Genomic DNA, 17,908 nt, shown 5'->3' on the forward strand with positions numbered 1-17,908 from the left:
CCCTTTTTATAGCCGAAATTTTCCCGCCAAAACAGCTGATTGGTAGACCAGCTTTGGAGCTCCGCTGTTTCATTGGCTATTCACCTAGCTACATGGCCCCAGTTTCCTCAGGTGGCCTCCCATTGGCTAGAAATGGCAGATTTAATTCCCTTTCTTGCTCTGTCTGTCCGTCCTTCCATCTGTCCACCCAATTACCCACATGGCCTTAAATTTCCTCAAATTGACTAGAAATGGCAGATTTTATTCCTTCTCTCTCTCCCTCATCTATCTATCTATATCTATATCTATATCTATATCTATATCTATCTATCTATCTATCTATCTATCTATCTATCTATCTATCTATCTATCTAACTATATCATGTCTATTTCTGTCTGTCTGTCTTTCTATTCTATCTATCTATATCTGTCTATCTATATCTATCTATCTATCTATCTAACTATATCATGTCTATTTCTTTCTGTCTGTCTCATTCTATCTATCTATCATCTATATCTGTCTCTCTATTCTATCTATTCTATCATCTCTATTTCTATCTCTTTCTATTCTATCATCTATCTATCTATCTATCTATATCTATCTATCTAAATATCTAACTATATCATCTCTATTTCTTTCTGTCCTATCTATCTATCATATATCTATATCTCTCTATCTATTCTATCATCTATCTATATCTATATCTATCTATCTATCAATCATTTTGTGATAAATTATACATTATTTATAAGTGGGTTGCTTTCTCCTCTTTTTCCTCATGGTCCCTCTCAGGACCCAGTAATGTTACCTCATTGCCAGCAACATTGATGTTGCTCCGTTCAGCCCGGAAAATCACAATTTCTTTTGTACATTCTAAAAGAAGAAATTCAACAGTGCCCTGTAGGAGACCGAGGATGATCAATAATAATATAATTTATTCAAAGGGACAATAAAATATATTTGGGGCCATCAAAACGTTATCTCCCTGAGGCTCCCAACGCGCAGCCTCAGTCTTCCATTTTTCTTTCATGTTTCCTTTGGGATCAAGGCTGATCACACGAGGACTAGTAACTTGGTCTGGAGAGCCATATCTAAAAGTAGTATTCTCCGGAATTTCCCTTTGAAAAGAAAACTCTGCACGTGGTCTAGTCTAATAAATCCAAATATGGTTTGGATGCTCTCTTGGGGCCTCTCTGCCTCCCTCCCTCCCTCCTTCCCTCCCCCTTTGGACTCCCTAGTTTAATTCAATTCTATGTTCTGGTTGAAATATTTTCATATGCTTCATATTTTGTTCTGTGTTTTCCGGAAACAGACGTGCCGTATGAAGAAGGGACAGAGGAGGATGAAACATATTCGCAGAGAATGGGGGAGTCTTCCTTAACCTCCATCGGGGAACCAAGTGCGTAAATGGTCGCCAGCCTCGGGGGGGGGCGGAAATCAGGGTCTTTTCTTGTCTTCCCTCCCTACCTGCCTTTATTTTCATTCGTATTTTATCACGCAAAATTTAATATCATTGTAAACGTGGAAAAAAATGCAGGTAGGAAAATCCGCAGGTAGCATCCCTTTCAGTTGTTTGGATCCCTCCGAATGTATTGCAGCCCAGATTATATTGAGCCTGACTTGATGGCTCAGTGGCTAAGACACTGAGCTTGTCGATCAGAAAGGTCGGCAGTTCGAATCCCTAGTATAGGTCTCCTGCGTGAGCAGGGGGTTGGACTAGATGGCCTCCAAGGTCCCTTCCAACTCTGTTAGTGTTCCTGATCACCTGGAAGTCAGAAGGAGAGGGGCTGGCGCTGCTCCCCCCCTCCCAGGGAGGTCACACACGCTGTGCCCCCTTGTGCAAATAGCATTCCATCTGCTACTTGCAATTACTGCAAGTTCAGATCTTACCAGGCTCAAGGTTGACTCAGCCTTCCATCCTTTCAAAGGTAGGTAAAATGAGGACCCAGATTGTAGGGGCAGTAAGCTTTGTATAAATATACAAAAGTATGAAGGCTATTGCTTAACGCATTGTAAGCCGCCCTGAGTCTCCGGAGAAGGGCGGCATATAAATTAAAGCAAAAAAAAAAAAAAAATTCCATGTACAAGGAGACGATGCAGTATACCATTTCAGAGAAATGGCTTTCCAATCTCTTCTTAAAAACCTCCAGTGTTGGAGCACCCACAATTTCTGGAGGCAAGTCGTTCCACTGGTAAATCATTCTAACTGTCAGGAAATGACCTTCTGTTTGTGGTGATGTCTGATTTCTTTCTTTGGATGTCCCTCGTTTAGGGAAAAGCTGGAGGAGCAGGACGTCCGTAAATGAAGCAGGAGAAAAAACCATGAGCGGGATCCTCTCCAACGCCTCGGTCAGGTCAGGCATGGCGGAAATAGAACGCGAACTGGGCATGTCGCGGCGAAAGACTCGGACGTACAAAGTAAGTCGCCCTCGCTCTGTTTCAGTGTCAGCCCCATTGTTTTTTTGTAGGGTCCACTGCAGTGGTGAAATTCAAATTTTACTACCAGTTCTGTGGGCGTGGCTTGGTGGGCGTGGTGTGGCTTGGTGGGCGTGGCATGGGCGTGGCAGGGGAAGGACACTGCAAAATCTCCATTCCCTCCCCACTCTGGGGCCAGCCAGAGGTGATATTTGCTGGTTCTCTGAACTACTCAAAATTTCCGCTACCGGTTCTTCAGAACCTGTCAGAACCTGCTGGATTTCACCCCTAGTCCATTCTGCAATTGATCAGCACAGATGTGGGAATTCTTCCTACCTACCTAAACCACAACTTTTCTCTTTTTTAATCAGGATTGTTGTTTTTCAAAATACTGCCTTTTTTGGAGGGTGGGGTGGGGTCATGTCTGATCTCTTGCAGACCGAATTCTGAATGCAAATCGGCAGATGGGAAAAGCAGCACAAAAGTGACACAGTTCACAGTTTTGTGCCGAGAGCACTTCTCCTGCTCCCAACGCAACCGTTCTTTTGGTCCTTGCATTTCGAGTGCATCTGTTGGGCAAATCTAAATTTGGAACGTGCCTTTTATTTTCTTTCTAAGCACAGCCATTTGGTCTCTCTCTCTCCCCCTTTCAGAAAATTGTGAAGCAAGAAGTTTATAATCTCTATTACCACATGGCGGTGAATGATATCCCGGAAGACTTTGTGGAGAGCGACACAGTCTTTTTCCTGAGAGAGACGGCAGGTATTTTAAGCGGTTGGAAAGGAAAAAAGGCTTGGAGCAAAACGGAACGTCAGGATATTTCATATTCCAGAAGTTCCCTTTGTCTTTCTTTTACTCCCATTTCATTTGCCCCTCCATGCCCTCTGCTTGGCAAATGAAATATTCGTCCCTTAATTATGTTTCTCTCCTTAATAAAGTCCCCCCACCCCCGTCAGTATCCAATTCAATAATCATGAAGCTAAACTTCTGTAATGGTATGTGAGAAAGACTGTGGAAGATGGGGTGAAGAGCCTGGGAATTATCAGATAAGAGACTACATAGCCCAGAGCTATATAAGGAGTGGAAAAAGAGGCTCAAAAGGGATTAGTTTCTCAGGCTGTAAAAAGGACATCAGGAGAGTTGTACCTTGAGACGTGCAAGGTTCTGTTAATGTATCTTTACAATAAAGAATAGGATAGGATAGGATAGGATAGGATAGGATAGGATAGGATAGGATAGGATAGGATAGGATATCTGGATGTTAGGAATCTACTTCAGGGATCTTTCTCCTCTTTCACCAGAAACGGTGTCGGAACCCAACGACTTGGCCGAAGCCAACGACGTCTTGCCCGAAGTTTTGGAATACGGCATCCTGAACAACAATACTCTGTTGATGCTCAAACAGATCTTGGCTCTGGTGAGAGGCTTTAGTTGGTTGGGTTTTATCTTCAGGCCTTCACGGTGGCTTTGTGGGAGTCTCGGTAGTGAAAAATCAGGATGTCGGCAGTCTTCTCTGCATAGCTCAGGATTCCTATCCCAAGTGTCAAGCGCCAGGGAAATCAGAAAATCCAGGCAGCTCAAATGAGGACAAAGATGTATTGCCATCTTTAGCTCTCTACAAGAATCTGAGCTACTAACGGTCAAAGCAAATTGGCGGTAGATAAGAGTCAATGGAATTCAGGGTGGGCTGGATTTAGAACTCTTGTGAGCGTGAACGGATTCAAGACTGATGACTCCTTTGACACCCTCCCCCCCAGGCTTAGCCTGGTCATCTCCTACACCATATTTCTCCAAAGAGGTCACTTTAGTAGGTTCAGATAAAGAAACATCCAGAGAAAAGAAACTTTTCTCATGCACTGCCCTTTATTGGCAACTAACAACGACCGACATTAAAACCTGAAGAACTTCTCCAGATGTTGCCGGACTAAGACTCCCAGCATCCCTTGCTGTTGGGTTCTCCTGCTGCTGGAAGTTACAGCTTGGCAACAGTTGGAAGGTTGTGTAGACGCCACACCTGAATTTAGAGAGGGGGAGAAGGCGAAGAGTTCCAGTGAAAGGTTGTCAAAAGTTGTGAAAATGCTGTCGTTGCAGGTGTATCTCCCCGCCATGTCCCACAACCAGTACGGCCTGGAGGAGATCAGCACGCATGTGGAATCTGAGAAAGCCGAGGGGGAAGATTTGCAGCTTGCCCAAAAGGGGCTGAAGAAGCCGGTGGTGTTTGATAGTTACCAAAATCTAAGGAATGAGTTCTTGATGAACATGCAGAAATTCCTGAGCCACATTCAGAGGACCATCCAGCAGATTGAAGGTGAATTGTGACTTGGGGGGACCGTCTATAACTGCCCTCTTCAACTTCAGCTTCTCCAAAAAAATGAGAAGTGGTGCTACAACTCTCTGGGTGCTGTGGGCCCAACCCAGATGGACACCCATCAACCTGAGTGAAGTGTTCCCTACGCACCAGAGACCTCACAGGATGCTCAACTGCGTTTCCTCCATCTCCTCTTTTTTTTTTTTAATCCAACAGGGGAAATTAAGTTAGACATGCCGACGTTAAGCATAGAAGGGGACGCAAATGAGCTGGCGAGCGACCAGGAAGTGGTTGAAACGTTGGAAAGCCTTGCAAATGGTTGGCTCGTGTTGATCTCTTCTGCAAACGAAGAGCTCCAGAGAAAAGTCCCTCAGGTAATGGGGTTCAAGCTGGCCTCTTATTTCAGCGGCCCCATCTTCCCTAAATGTTGGCATTTTTCAGCAATCTCTTCACAGACGAGTCCCGAATCTATTTTTTTTAGAATTGGATTGGATTGGATTGGATTGGATTGGATTGGATTGGATTGGATTGGGATGGGATGGGATGGGATGGGATGGGATGGGATGGGATGGGATGGGATGGGATGGGATGGAATTGAATTGAATTGAATTGAATTGAATTGAATTGCCAGCTCTCCTGTCCAAGGTTTTTTCTGGTGGCTGAGCTCGGAAGGGATCCTAGAACTGCTAAGACAAGAAATCAGATCATCATTTCTTTCTCTGCGGGCTGGGAGAGATTCTGCAGGGAAAATAAAATAGAACAGAACAGAACAGATTAGAATTCTTTATTGGCCAAGTGCGATTGGACACACAAGTTATTTGTCTTTGGTGCATGTGCTCTCAGTGTACATAAGGCTAATAAAATACATTCATCAAAAATAAAAAGATACAACACTTAGTGATAGTCAAGGTTACTAATAAGCTATCAAATCGTACTAGGAAACAAGTAAAAACTATATAAATTGAAAGATACAAGCAACAGAAGTGGGTTCCAGCAGGTTTTGACCAGTTCTGGAGAACCGGTAGCGGAAATTTTGAGTAGTTCGGAGAACCGGTAAATACCATCTCTGGCTGGCCCCACCCCTATCTATTCTCTGCCTCCCGAGTCCCAGCAGATCGGGAGGAAATGGGGATTTTGCAGTAACCTTCTCCTGCCACGCCCACCAAGCCACACCCACAGAACCGGTAGTAAAAATTTTTGAATCCCACCACTGGATCCCGGCTACATTCCACCACAATTAAAATCAGTAAAACTGACCGAGCCACAAGGTGTCCTCCATTATTTCGTTGTATCTCATTCCCTGAGTCCGCAGAAAGGAAAACAGCCCAGCTCCTCCAACGACGAAGGCTCAGAGTCTCGTTCAGGACATCCGGTCTTCCTTTCTTCCTCCCGCCTGCAGGGGAACGGCCCGCTGGCGGAGATCGATCTCTGGCGGGAGAGAAATGCCACCTTGAGTGCCCTGACGGAGCAGGTGAAGCTGCCCACAGTCAAGAAAGTCCTACAGGTGCTTGAGATTGCCAACACAGGGATCGTGGACAACTTACAGGTGGTCGTCGCCGAACTCTCCAAGCATCACGTGGAAGCGGTGGACAACGTGAGGTTTCTTTCCACCCTGGAGCGACATTTGAAGGTATCTCTTGGTCAACTGGTGGGGTTGGACGAGCAAGGTGCCCTAAACCCTAACCCTGACCTTCTAAAAGGTTCTCCTTGGTCAGTGAACACATCACCTGCGGTCAGTTCCACACAAAAACGAGCCACGGTTGTCCCAAAGGTGTTTTTTTTTTCAGGTTTTGAAGATGTTTCTCTTCTCATCCAAGAAGCTTCTTTAGTTCTCAGTTCAGTTCTTCTTTGAAGCCGAAGAAGCTTCTTGGATGAGAAGCGAAACGTCTTCGAAAGAAAAAACCAGAAAGCGCAGTTGCACCTTTGGGACAACGGTGATCTGGATGACGGAGAATCTCCACAGACGTTTAGCCACCGTTAGTCTAGCAGCAAGCATCTGAGTGGTTTCTACAAATGACTCATCTTTTATTTTTAAAAAATTGGATCTCGTGTGATTGCATGTGCTACAGAACTTCCAGTGTTCTCATACGAAGGGGACCCAAATCTCAAGAGGATTGTCCATTAAAGTAAAATTTAAAAATCCTGTTTCGATTTTTTGATGCCATGGGATTATCCCGTAAAGACGTGATGGTGAATCTATGGCACTGGTGGCACACAGAGCTCATATCTGCGGGCACACTAGCCGTAGCCCAAGCTCAGATCCACCACGCATGCATGCGTTCCTCCCGCCAGCCAGCTGGTCTTTGGGTCTCTGCCACACATGCATACAGGGGGGGGTGCAGGTTGGTGCAGGAAGCTTTTCAGGCCCAAAATGGGGTGTGTGTGGGGGGGCCTCGCGTGGTGCCCCTGTGCCCCATTTTGACTTCCAGGTTGGTGCAGGCGGCTTTCCAGGCCCAAAACGGGGTGCGCCACCTGCACCAACCTGGAAGCCAAAACGGGGCCCGGGGCGCATGCATAGGAGATGCATTTTGCATTGCATTTGGGGGGTTCGGTTATGCGCGCATGCATTCACATGCCTGAGCTTGTTTTGGGCACTTGACACCAAAAATGTTAACCATCACTGCCCTAAAGCGGGTTATTTGAAAAGCTTGGCAAGCCGTGAACATTTGGGGGGTTCTGAGTGACCCCCCCTCCCCCCGACCTCATACCCTCCTTTTCCTTTCTCCCTTGGGCTGCCCTGGGTGTGATATGAATTGTAATGTGGGCTTTCCCCCCCCCCCCACCTCCCAGAATTTAACCCACGGCACCGGGTTCAACGTGGTGCTGGATACCATCCCTTCTCTGATGAACGCTTTGCGGATGGTCTGGATTATTTCGCGGCATTACAACAAGGACGAGCGGATGGTCCCTCTCATGGAACGGATCTCCTGGGAGATCTCGGCGAGGGTCTGCAAAGTCGTGGATCTGCGGACATTGTTCAAGTAAGGGGGCAGATTCTTCTCATTCTCGGCTTTGGATGAGACTCTTGTGTGAATGAAGTACAAGCAGTCCTTGATTTACGCCAACAATTGGGACCAGAGTTTTAATTGCTCAGCAAAACAACTGTTAGTTGAGTCATTCCCCCATTTTATGGCCATAGTTGTTAAGTAAATCATTGCAGTTCTTTAAATGAATCACGGGGTTACTAAATCAATCTGGCTTCTCTTAATGTCTCTCCCCGACATTAAGTGTTCTTAATCTTAGATGGAACATTTTAAGCTCCGTGAAATTAAAACCAACCAGGATATTAGATTCTCTTCTCTTTTTTCTGCACCAAATATGTTTCCCCCCTCCACCCCGCTTTCCCCTCTGTTCTTTGACGGACTCCAGAGAAGACAGGCAGCTGGCAAAAATCAAGATGGTAGAAGCTAAGCGGACTCTTGAAATCTGGAAGGAATCGTATTTCGACATCCGGGCCAAAATCGAAGCGTCGGGAAGAGACGCTCGGTGGGAATTCGATCGGAAGCGGCTGTTTGAAAAGACGGACTACATGGCTTTCATCTGTCAGGACCTCTACAACGTGTTGCAGGTAACAAGAGGCACAAAGATGTCGACAATGTTTTTTTTTTTTGCATAAGCCAAATAAATTTCCCCAAAAGGATCCCTGAAATTCAAACCCACCCACCCACCTACCCCCGCTTCCGTGTAACCCAGGGGTGGGGAACCACGGCCCTCGTATGACTTGTGGACTTCAACTCCCAGAATTCCTGAGCCAGAGGCCCAAGGTTCCCCCACCCCTGATCTAACCCCACAGGTCATGGAGGAATTTTACAACATCTTTGGGCCTGAACTGAAAGCTGTGACGGGAGACCCCAAGCGCATCGACGAAGTCTTGTACCGAGTAGACAGCCTGGTCAGCCCGATGGAAGTTCTGACCTTTGACCCGTTCAACCTCAAATGTGTAAACCAGTGGAAGGCGGTGATGGACGAGTTCAAGCTGGAAGTTGTAGTAAGTAGCAAAAATATTGCTTTGCCCTTCCTCCTCCTCCTCCTCCTCCTCCTCCTCCTCCTCCTCCTCCTCCTCCTCCTCCTCCTCCTGTTCTTGTTCTTATTCTTATTTCTCCTTCCTCTCCTCCTCCTCCTCCTCTTTCTTCTTCTTCTTCTTCTCCTTCTCTTGTTCTTGTTCTTGTTCTTATTTCTTCTTCTCCTTCCTCTCCTCCTCCTTTCTCCTCCTCCTCTTATTCTTATTTCTCCTTCCTCTCCTCCTCCTCCTCCTCCTCCTCCTTCTCTTCTTTTTCTTGTTCTTCTTATTTCTTCTTCTCCTTCCTCTCCTCTTCCTCCTCTTATTCTTATTTCTCCTCCTCCTCCTCCTTCTCTTGTTGTTGTTGTTCTTCTTCTTCTTATCCTCCTCATCCTCATCCTCATCCTTCCTCCTCCTCTTATTCTTATTTCTCCTCCTCCTTCTCCTTCTTCTCCTTCTCCTTCTTTTCTTATTCTTATTTCTTCTTCTTCTCCTCCTTCCTCCTTCCTCCTCCTCTTATTCTTATTTCTTCTTCTCCTTCTTCACCTCCTCCTCCTTCCTCTCCTCCTCCTCCTCCTGGTTCTTCCCTCTTTATCTGCGTTATTTCGGTTCCCGTTAAATCGCCCTTCCTTGGCTTGCAGGACATTGAGAAAGAAGCCAAGAATTTCATCGACGAATCCTTCAAAACCCTTCGCTCCGCAGAAGCGGCCTTCGACATGCTGTTGAACTTCAAGCACATCCGTTCCCGGGAGGCCATCAACAAACAGATGATGATGAAATTCAACGATATCCTGGCGCAGTATTGCAAGGAGGTGATTCCGGGGGTTCCTCCCCCTTCCCACACGTGAACGAACTCTGCGGAGCCCCCTTTCTCCCCGAGTTATCGTCGGGGTTGTGGCCGCCGAGTCGGCCCGGCGCCGTCAGAGTCAAACGATACGTGCTGACGGCGTAGCTTCTTTCCCATTTGCTCTTCCCCAACAGCTCGAGATCATGAATGGCATTTTTGTCAACAACCTCTCCAGCCCACCTTTGTGCAAGAACCACCCTCCGATGGCCGGAGCCATTTACTGGGCGCGATCTCTCTTCTACCGGATCAAGCACACCATCATTCGGTTCCAGGAAGTGGAAGAACTGCTGGCGAGCGAACGCGGGAAGGAGGTGAGACGGAATTCTGTTGCTACCCGGCTTACGTCCTCGACTTACGACGCCAATTTGGGGACTAGGATTTCCATGGCTAAACAAGGCCGTTGCTAAGTGAGGGTGCCTGATTGTAGGACTTTTTTTCCTCCCCTGTGGATGGTAAGCAAATCACTGCCGTTGTTAAGAAAATTGTGCGGCCTGTCCCATGGGCTTTGCTCATCGGAAGCTGGCTGGGGAGGTCTCAAAGGGTGATCACGTGACCCCAGGACAGTGCAACCGTCGTAAATACAGGGCAGTTGCCAAGTGCCCCCCCAATTTTGATCCTGTGGCCATGGGGATGTTGCTGCAGTCGTAAATGCGAGGACCAGTGCCACTGCCACTTCGAATGGTCACTAAATGACTGGCTATAAGTCGAGGACTACCTGCAAGTTATAAAGGGACGCGGTGGCTCAGTGACTAAGACACTGAGCTTGTCGATCAGAAAGGTCGGCAGTTCAGCGGTTCGAATCCCTAGCGCCGCGTAACGGGGTGAGCTCCCGTGACTTGTCCCAGCTTCTGCCAACCTAGCAGTTCGAAAGCACGTTAAAAAAAATGCAAGTAGAAAAATAGGAACCATTTTTCTGGGCGATCCAGTCCGAACCGGGAGCATTTCACCCCTGGGCCACACCCACCCTGGCCACGCCCCCTGGCCCTCGGAGCTCAAACACAACCCTGATGCGGCCCTCAATGAAATCGAGTTTGAATGGATGGAGAAAAGGAATAAAGAAGGAAATAGAGTATAGAGATTAAGTATTAATTAATTAAGACCCTTGATAGTACAGTGGTTTAGTGCACCCTGTTATTAACACAGCTGCCTGCAATTTCTGCTGGTTAGAATCTCTCCAAGGCTCAAGGTTGACTCAGCCTTCCATCCTTTCTAAGGTAGGTGAAATGAGGACCCAGTTTGTGGGGGCAATAAGCTGACTTTGTATAAATATACAAAAAGGATGAAGGCTATTGCTTAACGCATTGTAAGCCGCCCTGAGTCTCCGGAGAAGGGCGGCATATAAATCAAATTAAAAAAAAAAAAATCAACAAAGACCATAGAGAAATAAACACTATTACATGTATTTTTAGAGACTGGAGCACTATTATCCTTAATTGACTTAAAATTAAATTTAACTTTAAGAAACAATATCAAATAAAAGACAAGTAAAAAAGCATGTATATATATATATATATATATATATATATATATATATATATGTATGTATGTATGTATGTATGTATGTATGTATATATTTGCACCATAGAACCGAAAATGTATTGATTGTATTACTATTTGTCATAATAAAAATCAAATTAAAAAAAAAAGAAAAAAAAAAGAAATCGAGTTTGACACCCGTGCTCTGGTTTATTCGTGCCTTGTTTCAGGTGAAGCAAAAATACCTCGAGGTGGCCAAGAGGATGAAAGAATACGAAGATATGAAGTACGACCAGTGGAGAAACACCACGGAAGAAAGGCTTCCGGTTCTGTTGAAGAAGACTCTCCTTGCTAGAGTTCATCTAACTGGAGCGGTCGTTCAGACAAGCCCAGAAGCTCCTGAACCGGTCAGTACAATTCTTCCTGGACACCAACTCTCTTTGTGTCCACAGGAAGAGAGAGAAATCCCTTACATCCATATCACTTAGACCTAAATTTTTTTTGCTTTTGGACGAAAGTACGCACGCGGTTAGAAAAATATGTTAAGGCAGCGTATAGATTATAAGACGGAGCTATTTTTATGAATAGAAAAATATGATAAAAGGAATGTATATTTAATATTACACGTTTTGACAGCAGTGCATTTGCCTGGCTAGGTGGCTCAGTGGCTAAGATGCTGAGCTTGTCGATCAGAAAGGTCGGCAGCTCAGCGGTTCGAATCCTGCTTGAGCAGGGCGAAGTCCTCCAAGGTCCTGTCCAACTTTTTTTTTTTTTTTTTTGCTTTAATTTATATGCCGCCCTTCTCCGGAGACTCAGGGCGGCTTACAATGCGTTAAGCAATAGCCTTCATCCTTTTGTATATTTATACAAAGTCAGCTTCTTTCTTTCTTTCTTTCTTTCTTTCTTTCTTTCTTTCTTTCTTTCTTTCTTTCTTTCTTTCTTTCTTTCTTTCTTTCTTTCTTTCTTTCTTTCCTTCCTTCCTTCCTTCCTTCCTTCCTTCTCTTTTTTTTCTTTTCTTTTTTAATTTGATTTATATGCCGCCCTTCTCCGGAGACTCAGGGTGGCTTACAATGCGTTAAGCAATAGCCTTCATCCTTTTGTATATTTATACAAAGTCAGCTTATTGCCCCCACAATCCGGGTCCTCATTTAACCTACCTTAGAAAGGATGGAAGGCTGAGTCAACCTTGAGCCTGGTGAGATTTGAACTTGCAGTAATTGCAGGCAATTGATGTTAATAACAGTGCTTTAGTCCACTGTACTACAGGCTCTTCCAACTTTCTTCTGATTGAAAGGAGACTTTTCATCCATTCCTCGCACGGATTCCATCTCTTCTCCTGGGTGTCCATTTTTAACTGCCCGGTCTTAACCCCGGCGATGGTTGATCTTCTTCCTCACAGAGTGTCCGTTCGGATGAGGCGGAAAGCACCAGCGAGAAGGCGACACGTTTCGTGGTCAACTTTTCACCCGTCCTTCGCGAGATCATCAACGAAACCAAGTACATGGAGCACCTGGGGTTCCCCGTGCCTGAAATCGCAAGGAATGTGGCTTTGCAGGAAGACAAATTTCTGCGGTAAGGACGGAGAGCTCGGGGGGGGGGGAGGGGAGCTGGATGGGGGAGAGACTTGGTCTCATTACAGGGCAGGTCTGCTATTCTCTTAAAACTATTTAATCAACAAAGAGGATTAGGGGACTGGAGGCTACAACATAGGAAGAAGGGTTGCAGGAAGTGGGTATGTCTAGTTTAATGAAAAGAAGGACCAGGGGAGACATGATAGCAGTCTTCCAATATCTCAGGGGCTGCCCCAAAGAAGAGGGAGTCAAGCTATTCTCCAAAGCACCCGAAGGCAGGACAAGAAGCAACAATGGAAACTAATCAAGGAGAGAAGCAACTTAGAACTAATGAGAAATTTCCTGACAGTGAGAACAATTAATCAGTGGAACTCCTTGCCTCCAGAAGTTGTGAATGCTCCAACACTGGAGGTTTTTAAGAAGATGTTGGATAGACATTTGTCTGAAGCGGTGTAGGGTTTCCTGCCTAAGCAGGGGGTTGGACTAGAAGACCTCCAAGGTCCCTTCCAACTCTGTTATTCCATTCTATTCCCCGGGGTGCAGATGTCGAAACACACAACTAGACAAATTCCTTGTGTGTCCAATCACACTTGGCCAATAAAGAATTCTATTCTATTCTATTCTAGACCTGTTAAGCTTCTCTGAGCGTCAATATACCTCTTCGTTTAGGAAAATGATTGGAAAATCATGATCCTGTCACTTAGCACAAGCTCTGGGGGCCAGCAAAAAGGGCCACCGATAGTCTTCAACTTATAACCACTCATTTAATGACCATTTGAAGTGACTTATGACCATTTTTCACGCTTAACGACCGTTGTGGTATCCCCATGGTCATGTGATCAAAATTCAGATGCTTGGCAAGTGACAAGTACTTATGACGGTTGCAGTGTCCCGTTTTGCGACCTCCTGACAAGCAAATTCAAGGGGGAAGCTCGATATACCACACCTTACAATCGTGTTAACCGACATTAACAACTGCAGCTTAAGGTTCACTTAACAACTGCGGCAAGAAAGGTCGCAAAATGGGCCAAAATTCAAATCGCAACCGTCTCGCTTAGCAGAGGAAATTTTCGGGCCCCCTTGTGGTCGTAAATTGAGGACTACCTGTGGTATTCTAGAAGTTTTCTCGTAGCTAAAAAAAAGCGTCTCGGGAAGCGCCCAATTTGGAAGTCTAAATTCTTTGATGTTCCCTTGGTGTCTCAGATACACGGATAGCATCAAGCAGATGCTGGACCACTACCACAAATTGGTAGCAACCTTAAATGAGGCTGAGATCCAACTTCTGGATGAGCACATACAAGACCTTTTTCGGGTTTTCCGATCCGGTTACAAGAGGCTCAACTGGAACTCTTTAGGTAATCTACTACTTCACTGAATAAGCCCAGGGAAGGGGAGGATCTTCCGTTCAAATATACCAAAAATTTGACCTCCTGCTCTTGAATTTGGCAGAATTCTCGGTTACTCTTGTGAGTGAGCTTCCATGTTTCCACTCACGCGAATATCCCACGAACTTTCTAGCAGGAAATCTCTTCCTCCTTGTTCAACCACGCTGGTGTCATGTAGCAGTAGCACTTAGGCTTATAGGCTGCTTCTCAGTGCTTTCCAGCCCTCTCTAAGCAGTTTATAGAGTCAGCCCATTGCCCCCAACAATCTGCGTCCTCGGAACGTTGGAAGACTGAGTCAGTATCGGTATCGTTTTGTTCCCTGTCATATCGTTTTTACTTGGTCCTTTTGTTGTTTCAGTTTTCAGAGCTTTCCAAGAGACTTGAATTATTTTTCCTTTCCTTTTCCATATCCATCTGTGGAATCCTTCTTAGTCTCTTTTCTTAGCTTGTTCAAGTCAGCTCTCTTAAAGTCTGTTCTGGCCTGCGGATCTGGCAGCAGATTTGGACAGTGAGGAGGTTGGGGAGGAACTTGGGCCAGTCCTGGAGTCTGGGGAAGGCTCTGATGAGGGCTCTGCGTCGGAGGCAGAGAGGGGGCCAGGGCCGGATGCCACTTATCAGCTGCCTTCGGAGTCGGACATCAGTGAGGGAGAAGAACAGCTGCAGCCTGTTCCCAGGGTGCGCATGCACAGAGTTGCCAGATGAAGGGAACAGCTAAAGAACAAGGGTCGACTCAGGAGTAAAGCCACAGGTGGACGGTGAATGGCCCCTCCCAGAGGGAATAACAGAGGAGCGAAAGGAGAGTAGAGTTTGCAGGAGACAATTAGTTCATTCCTGCATTCTTGCCGAGTATTGCAGGCATCTGAAAGATATCAGCCTGGCCACTCTCCAAGCCTAATAAAGGTCGGTAATTGTGAACTATCTTAAAAGACTGTGGGAGAGGAAAGACTTGGCTGGAGAGGAATTCACTGTCAATTAAATAAAAGGGGTTTATCGGGACGAGGACTCGGCTTCGTGCTGCTGGGGAAGCCTAGGTCAGAACAGTAAGTCTAAAACACTAGTCTGCTTGAGCAGATCCCTACTCACTCCCTTATCCTATTATTGCTAGGTTGTCGCACTCACGCAGGTACACGCCAGCCCGCACACATCTGTGTAGGGTATTGAACCTGATCAAATCACTTTATTTCCCAGGGATTGGTGACTATATTATACGGTGCACCCAGGGCATCGGGAAGTTCGAATCCCTCGTGCATCAGATCCACAAGAATGCCGAAGACATCAATAATAAACTTTTACTGATCGAATCGGCCAACCTGTTCAAAAACCCTCCTTCAAAAGGAGATGGTCATCTCCCAGGTACGTGGCCAATTCTTTGTTCGTTTCACTCATTTCTGAGCCAGATGGAGCAATATTTCCTGTGAGGTCAGAGGTGATCGCAACCACCGCGGCAGGTTGCTCAGTTGATGGGGAAAACTGAACAGAGTAAATACGAGCCGTTTTACAAAATTGTACCCTTATGAAAGGTGTGGCCTCCAGTTGAGTTGAACCATGGAGACGAACGAACAGGTAGCAATAGCAATAGCACTTAGACTTATATACCGCTTCACAGTGCTTTCCAGCCCTCTCTAAGCGGTTTACAGAGTCAGCCTCTTGCCCCCAGCAATCTGGGTCCCCATTTTACCCACCTCGGCAGGATGGAAGGCTGAGTCAACCTTGAGCCGGTGGGAATCGAACTGCTGGCAGTGGGTAGAGTTAACCTGCAATACTCCATTTTAACACTGTGCACCATGGAAGGAAGGAAAGGAAGGAAGGAAGGAAGGAAGGAAGGATAAATGGGAGGGAGGGGGGAAGGAATGAAGGGCAATAGCACTTAGACTTATATACCTCTTCACAGTGCTTTATAGCTCTTTCTAAGCGGTTTGCAGAGTCAGCCTCTTGCCCCCAATAATTTGGGTCCTCATTTTACTTACCTCGGAAGGACGGAAGGCTGAGTCAACCTTGAGCCTGGTGAGATTTGAACTGCCAAATTGCAGGCAGCCGACAGTCAGCAGGAGTAGCCTGCAGTCCTGCACTCTAACCACTGCAGCTCAGTTAGTGGTAAGAAACTTCAAAACCAGGCCGTCAATCCCCTTGGGGAAATAAATATGAAATATTCCTCGAGAACACCTGAAGCATGAACTGTGGGGTTTGGGGAAGCTTTTTCCAAAGGGTGTTTTGCAAACTTTTGTCTGAATTCAAGCAAGATACCTGTCACCAACGGAGCCGCTTCTCGTGAATTATTCTTCAACGCCCTCATTAGCCGTTCATCCCTCAACTTTCTTTTTTTTTTGTTGGTCTCCTCACCTGGACAGGTGTGAAGGATTACTTCGAGTTTATCAAGCGCGAAAGAGCCAGGGACATGGAGCACTTGGTTCGCAAGTACACCTCAGTGGGGCCCCTGCTGACCAAAATGGAAGGCCTGGTGGTGAACACCAACACGGGGAAAGCCACGCGGCTCGTGCCATATTACGCCTTCTGGGAAAAAAAGATCTATCATAGCCTGACCAACTTGGTTCTGAAGTAAGTCTGCAGGATCCAATCTTGGGTGGGTCACCGGAACCACCGGAACTTTGTCTTCTGAGCTTTCGGACTCATGCTGGAGCCCATCTTCAGGGAACTTCTCTCTAGCAGAGTGTGTGCAGTTCTGTGTGTGGTATATATATATATATGGTGCCTCTTGTATGTGGCTTTTTAGATGTTGATTGGGGTGTGTTGATGGCTGGCTTTGAAGTTGTTGGCTTTCCTTTGCTTGTGCTGGGGGTTCACAGAGGTTCGGGAGAACCTTTAGCTAAGATTCTGTGCAGTTCGGAGAACCTCCAAATCCCACTCCTGGCTGGCCCCGCCCATCCCTCCCCTCCCAGGAGTCCCCACGCGGCCCGTTTTGGATGCAGGTAAGTGCAGGGTGCATATGGAGGCTCGGGGAGGGTGAAAAACGGGCCTACCGGAAATTCGGGAAGGCCGGAAATGGACTTGTTTCTGGCCTCCAGAGGGCCTCCGGTGCCTGGGGAGGCCGTTTTTTGCCCTCCCAGAGGCTCGAAGAAAACCTCCAGAGCCCGGGGAGGGCAAAAGCGTCCTCCCCCCACTGTGGTGCAGGAGGCTGACTAAGCCACACCCCCATGGCCACGCCCACCCAGCAACAAGGCAGAGAACCCCTTGCTAAAATTTTTGTAGCCCATCCCTGCTTGTGCTGCCCAGTCCTCGCCTTCTAAGTACTTGATAGGCTGGGGTTAGGTAAAGTAAGTCTATCCATCCCTCTTGTTTGTCTTCAGTCTCTGGTGGTTTGTTCCCTCGTGACTGTTTCCCTGTCTTTGAAGGAATTTGCAATCCTTCAACGCCGCTGTGGTAGGGGACATCCCGCTCTTCCAAGCGGAGACCATTTTGTCCGCCCCCGAGATCATCCTCCAGCCGAACATGGGGGAAATTGAGAAGATGAGCGTGCATTGCATTCGGGACTGCGTGGAAACCACCAAGGTGAAACCCCCTCCCCCCCCCTCGGTGGGCATCCGACCCTACTAGGCCTGCAGCCGCCTCCCCCGTTAGAGGCCGGTTCTGGCATAGAGAGAAATTCAAAGGATAGCAAATTTAACGATTGCAAAACAAAGGAAGCCATGGAAACTGAGCCTCCTGCTGAAAAGAGGGAGCTGAGCATTATTAGAATTCATTCCTTAAGGCCTTCTAACTTTTTCTTCAGTGAATACTTACGCAGAGGTCTTGGATTCTTGTCGGCTTGCAGTCCTGTCTGCCAGTAGAAGCCTGAAATGCTCTTTCAAGACTAGGTTCAATTTATAGACCGACTTGGCCTCCTCTGTTCAGCTGGACTTTCAATTTCCACCTGTCCCTTGTTTTTTTCCCAACTGGCCAGATTGGCTAACTATCGGTTACGTGAGAAC

General features: G+C 46.6%; 1 protein-coding gene across 1 annotated transcript in view; it reads left to right on the forward strand.

Annotated features, from left to right (window-relative positions):
* The window catches only part of DNAH10 (dynein axonemal heavy chain 10), a 74,969-nt gene that overhangs the window by 2,371 nt on the left and 54,690 nt on the right, over positions 1–17,908 (forward strand). Inside the window, exons 2-19 of the mRNA XM_087880402.1 lie at positions 1,293–1,379; positions 2,253–2,398; positions 3,049–3,157; positions 3,697–3,812; positions 4,487–4,703; positions 4,920–5,077; positions 6,103–6,333; positions 7,494–7,684; positions 8,073–8,271; positions 8,497–8,691; positions 9,345–9,515; positions 9,685–9,861; positions 11,257–11,433; positions 12,426–12,598; positions 13,801–13,952; positions 15,171–15,335; positions 16,331–16,538; positions 17,333–17,489. Of these exons, the coding sequence (XP_087736528.1) occupies positions 1,293–1,379; positions 2,253–2,398; positions 3,049–3,157; positions 3,697–3,812; positions 4,487–4,703; positions 4,920–5,077; positions 6,103–6,333; positions 7,494–7,684; positions 8,073–8,271; positions 8,497–8,691; positions 9,345–9,515; positions 9,685–9,861; positions 11,257–11,433; positions 12,426–12,598; positions 13,801–13,952; positions 15,171–15,335; positions 16,331–16,538; positions 17,333–17,489 (3,029 nt within the window). The remainder of the gene's footprint in view (positions 1–1,292; positions 1,380–2,252; positions 2,399–3,048; positions 3,158–3,696; positions 3,813–4,486; positions 4,704–4,919; positions 5,078–6,102; positions 6,334–7,493; positions 7,685–8,072; positions 8,272–8,496; positions 8,692–9,344; positions 9,516–9,684; positions 9,862–11,256; positions 11,434–12,425; positions 12,599–13,800; positions 13,953–15,170; positions 15,336–16,330; positions 16,539–17,332; positions 17,490–17,908) is intronic.

This window comes from Pantherophis guttatus, chromosome 17, assembly GCF_059756535.1.
Source record: "Pantherophis guttatus breed Tessera chromosome 17, ASM5975653v1, whole genome shotgun sequence".
In the NCBI taxonomy this organism is placed as follows: Eukaryota; Metazoa; Chordata; class Lepidosauria; order Squamata; family Colubridae; genus Pantherophis; species Pantherophis guttatus.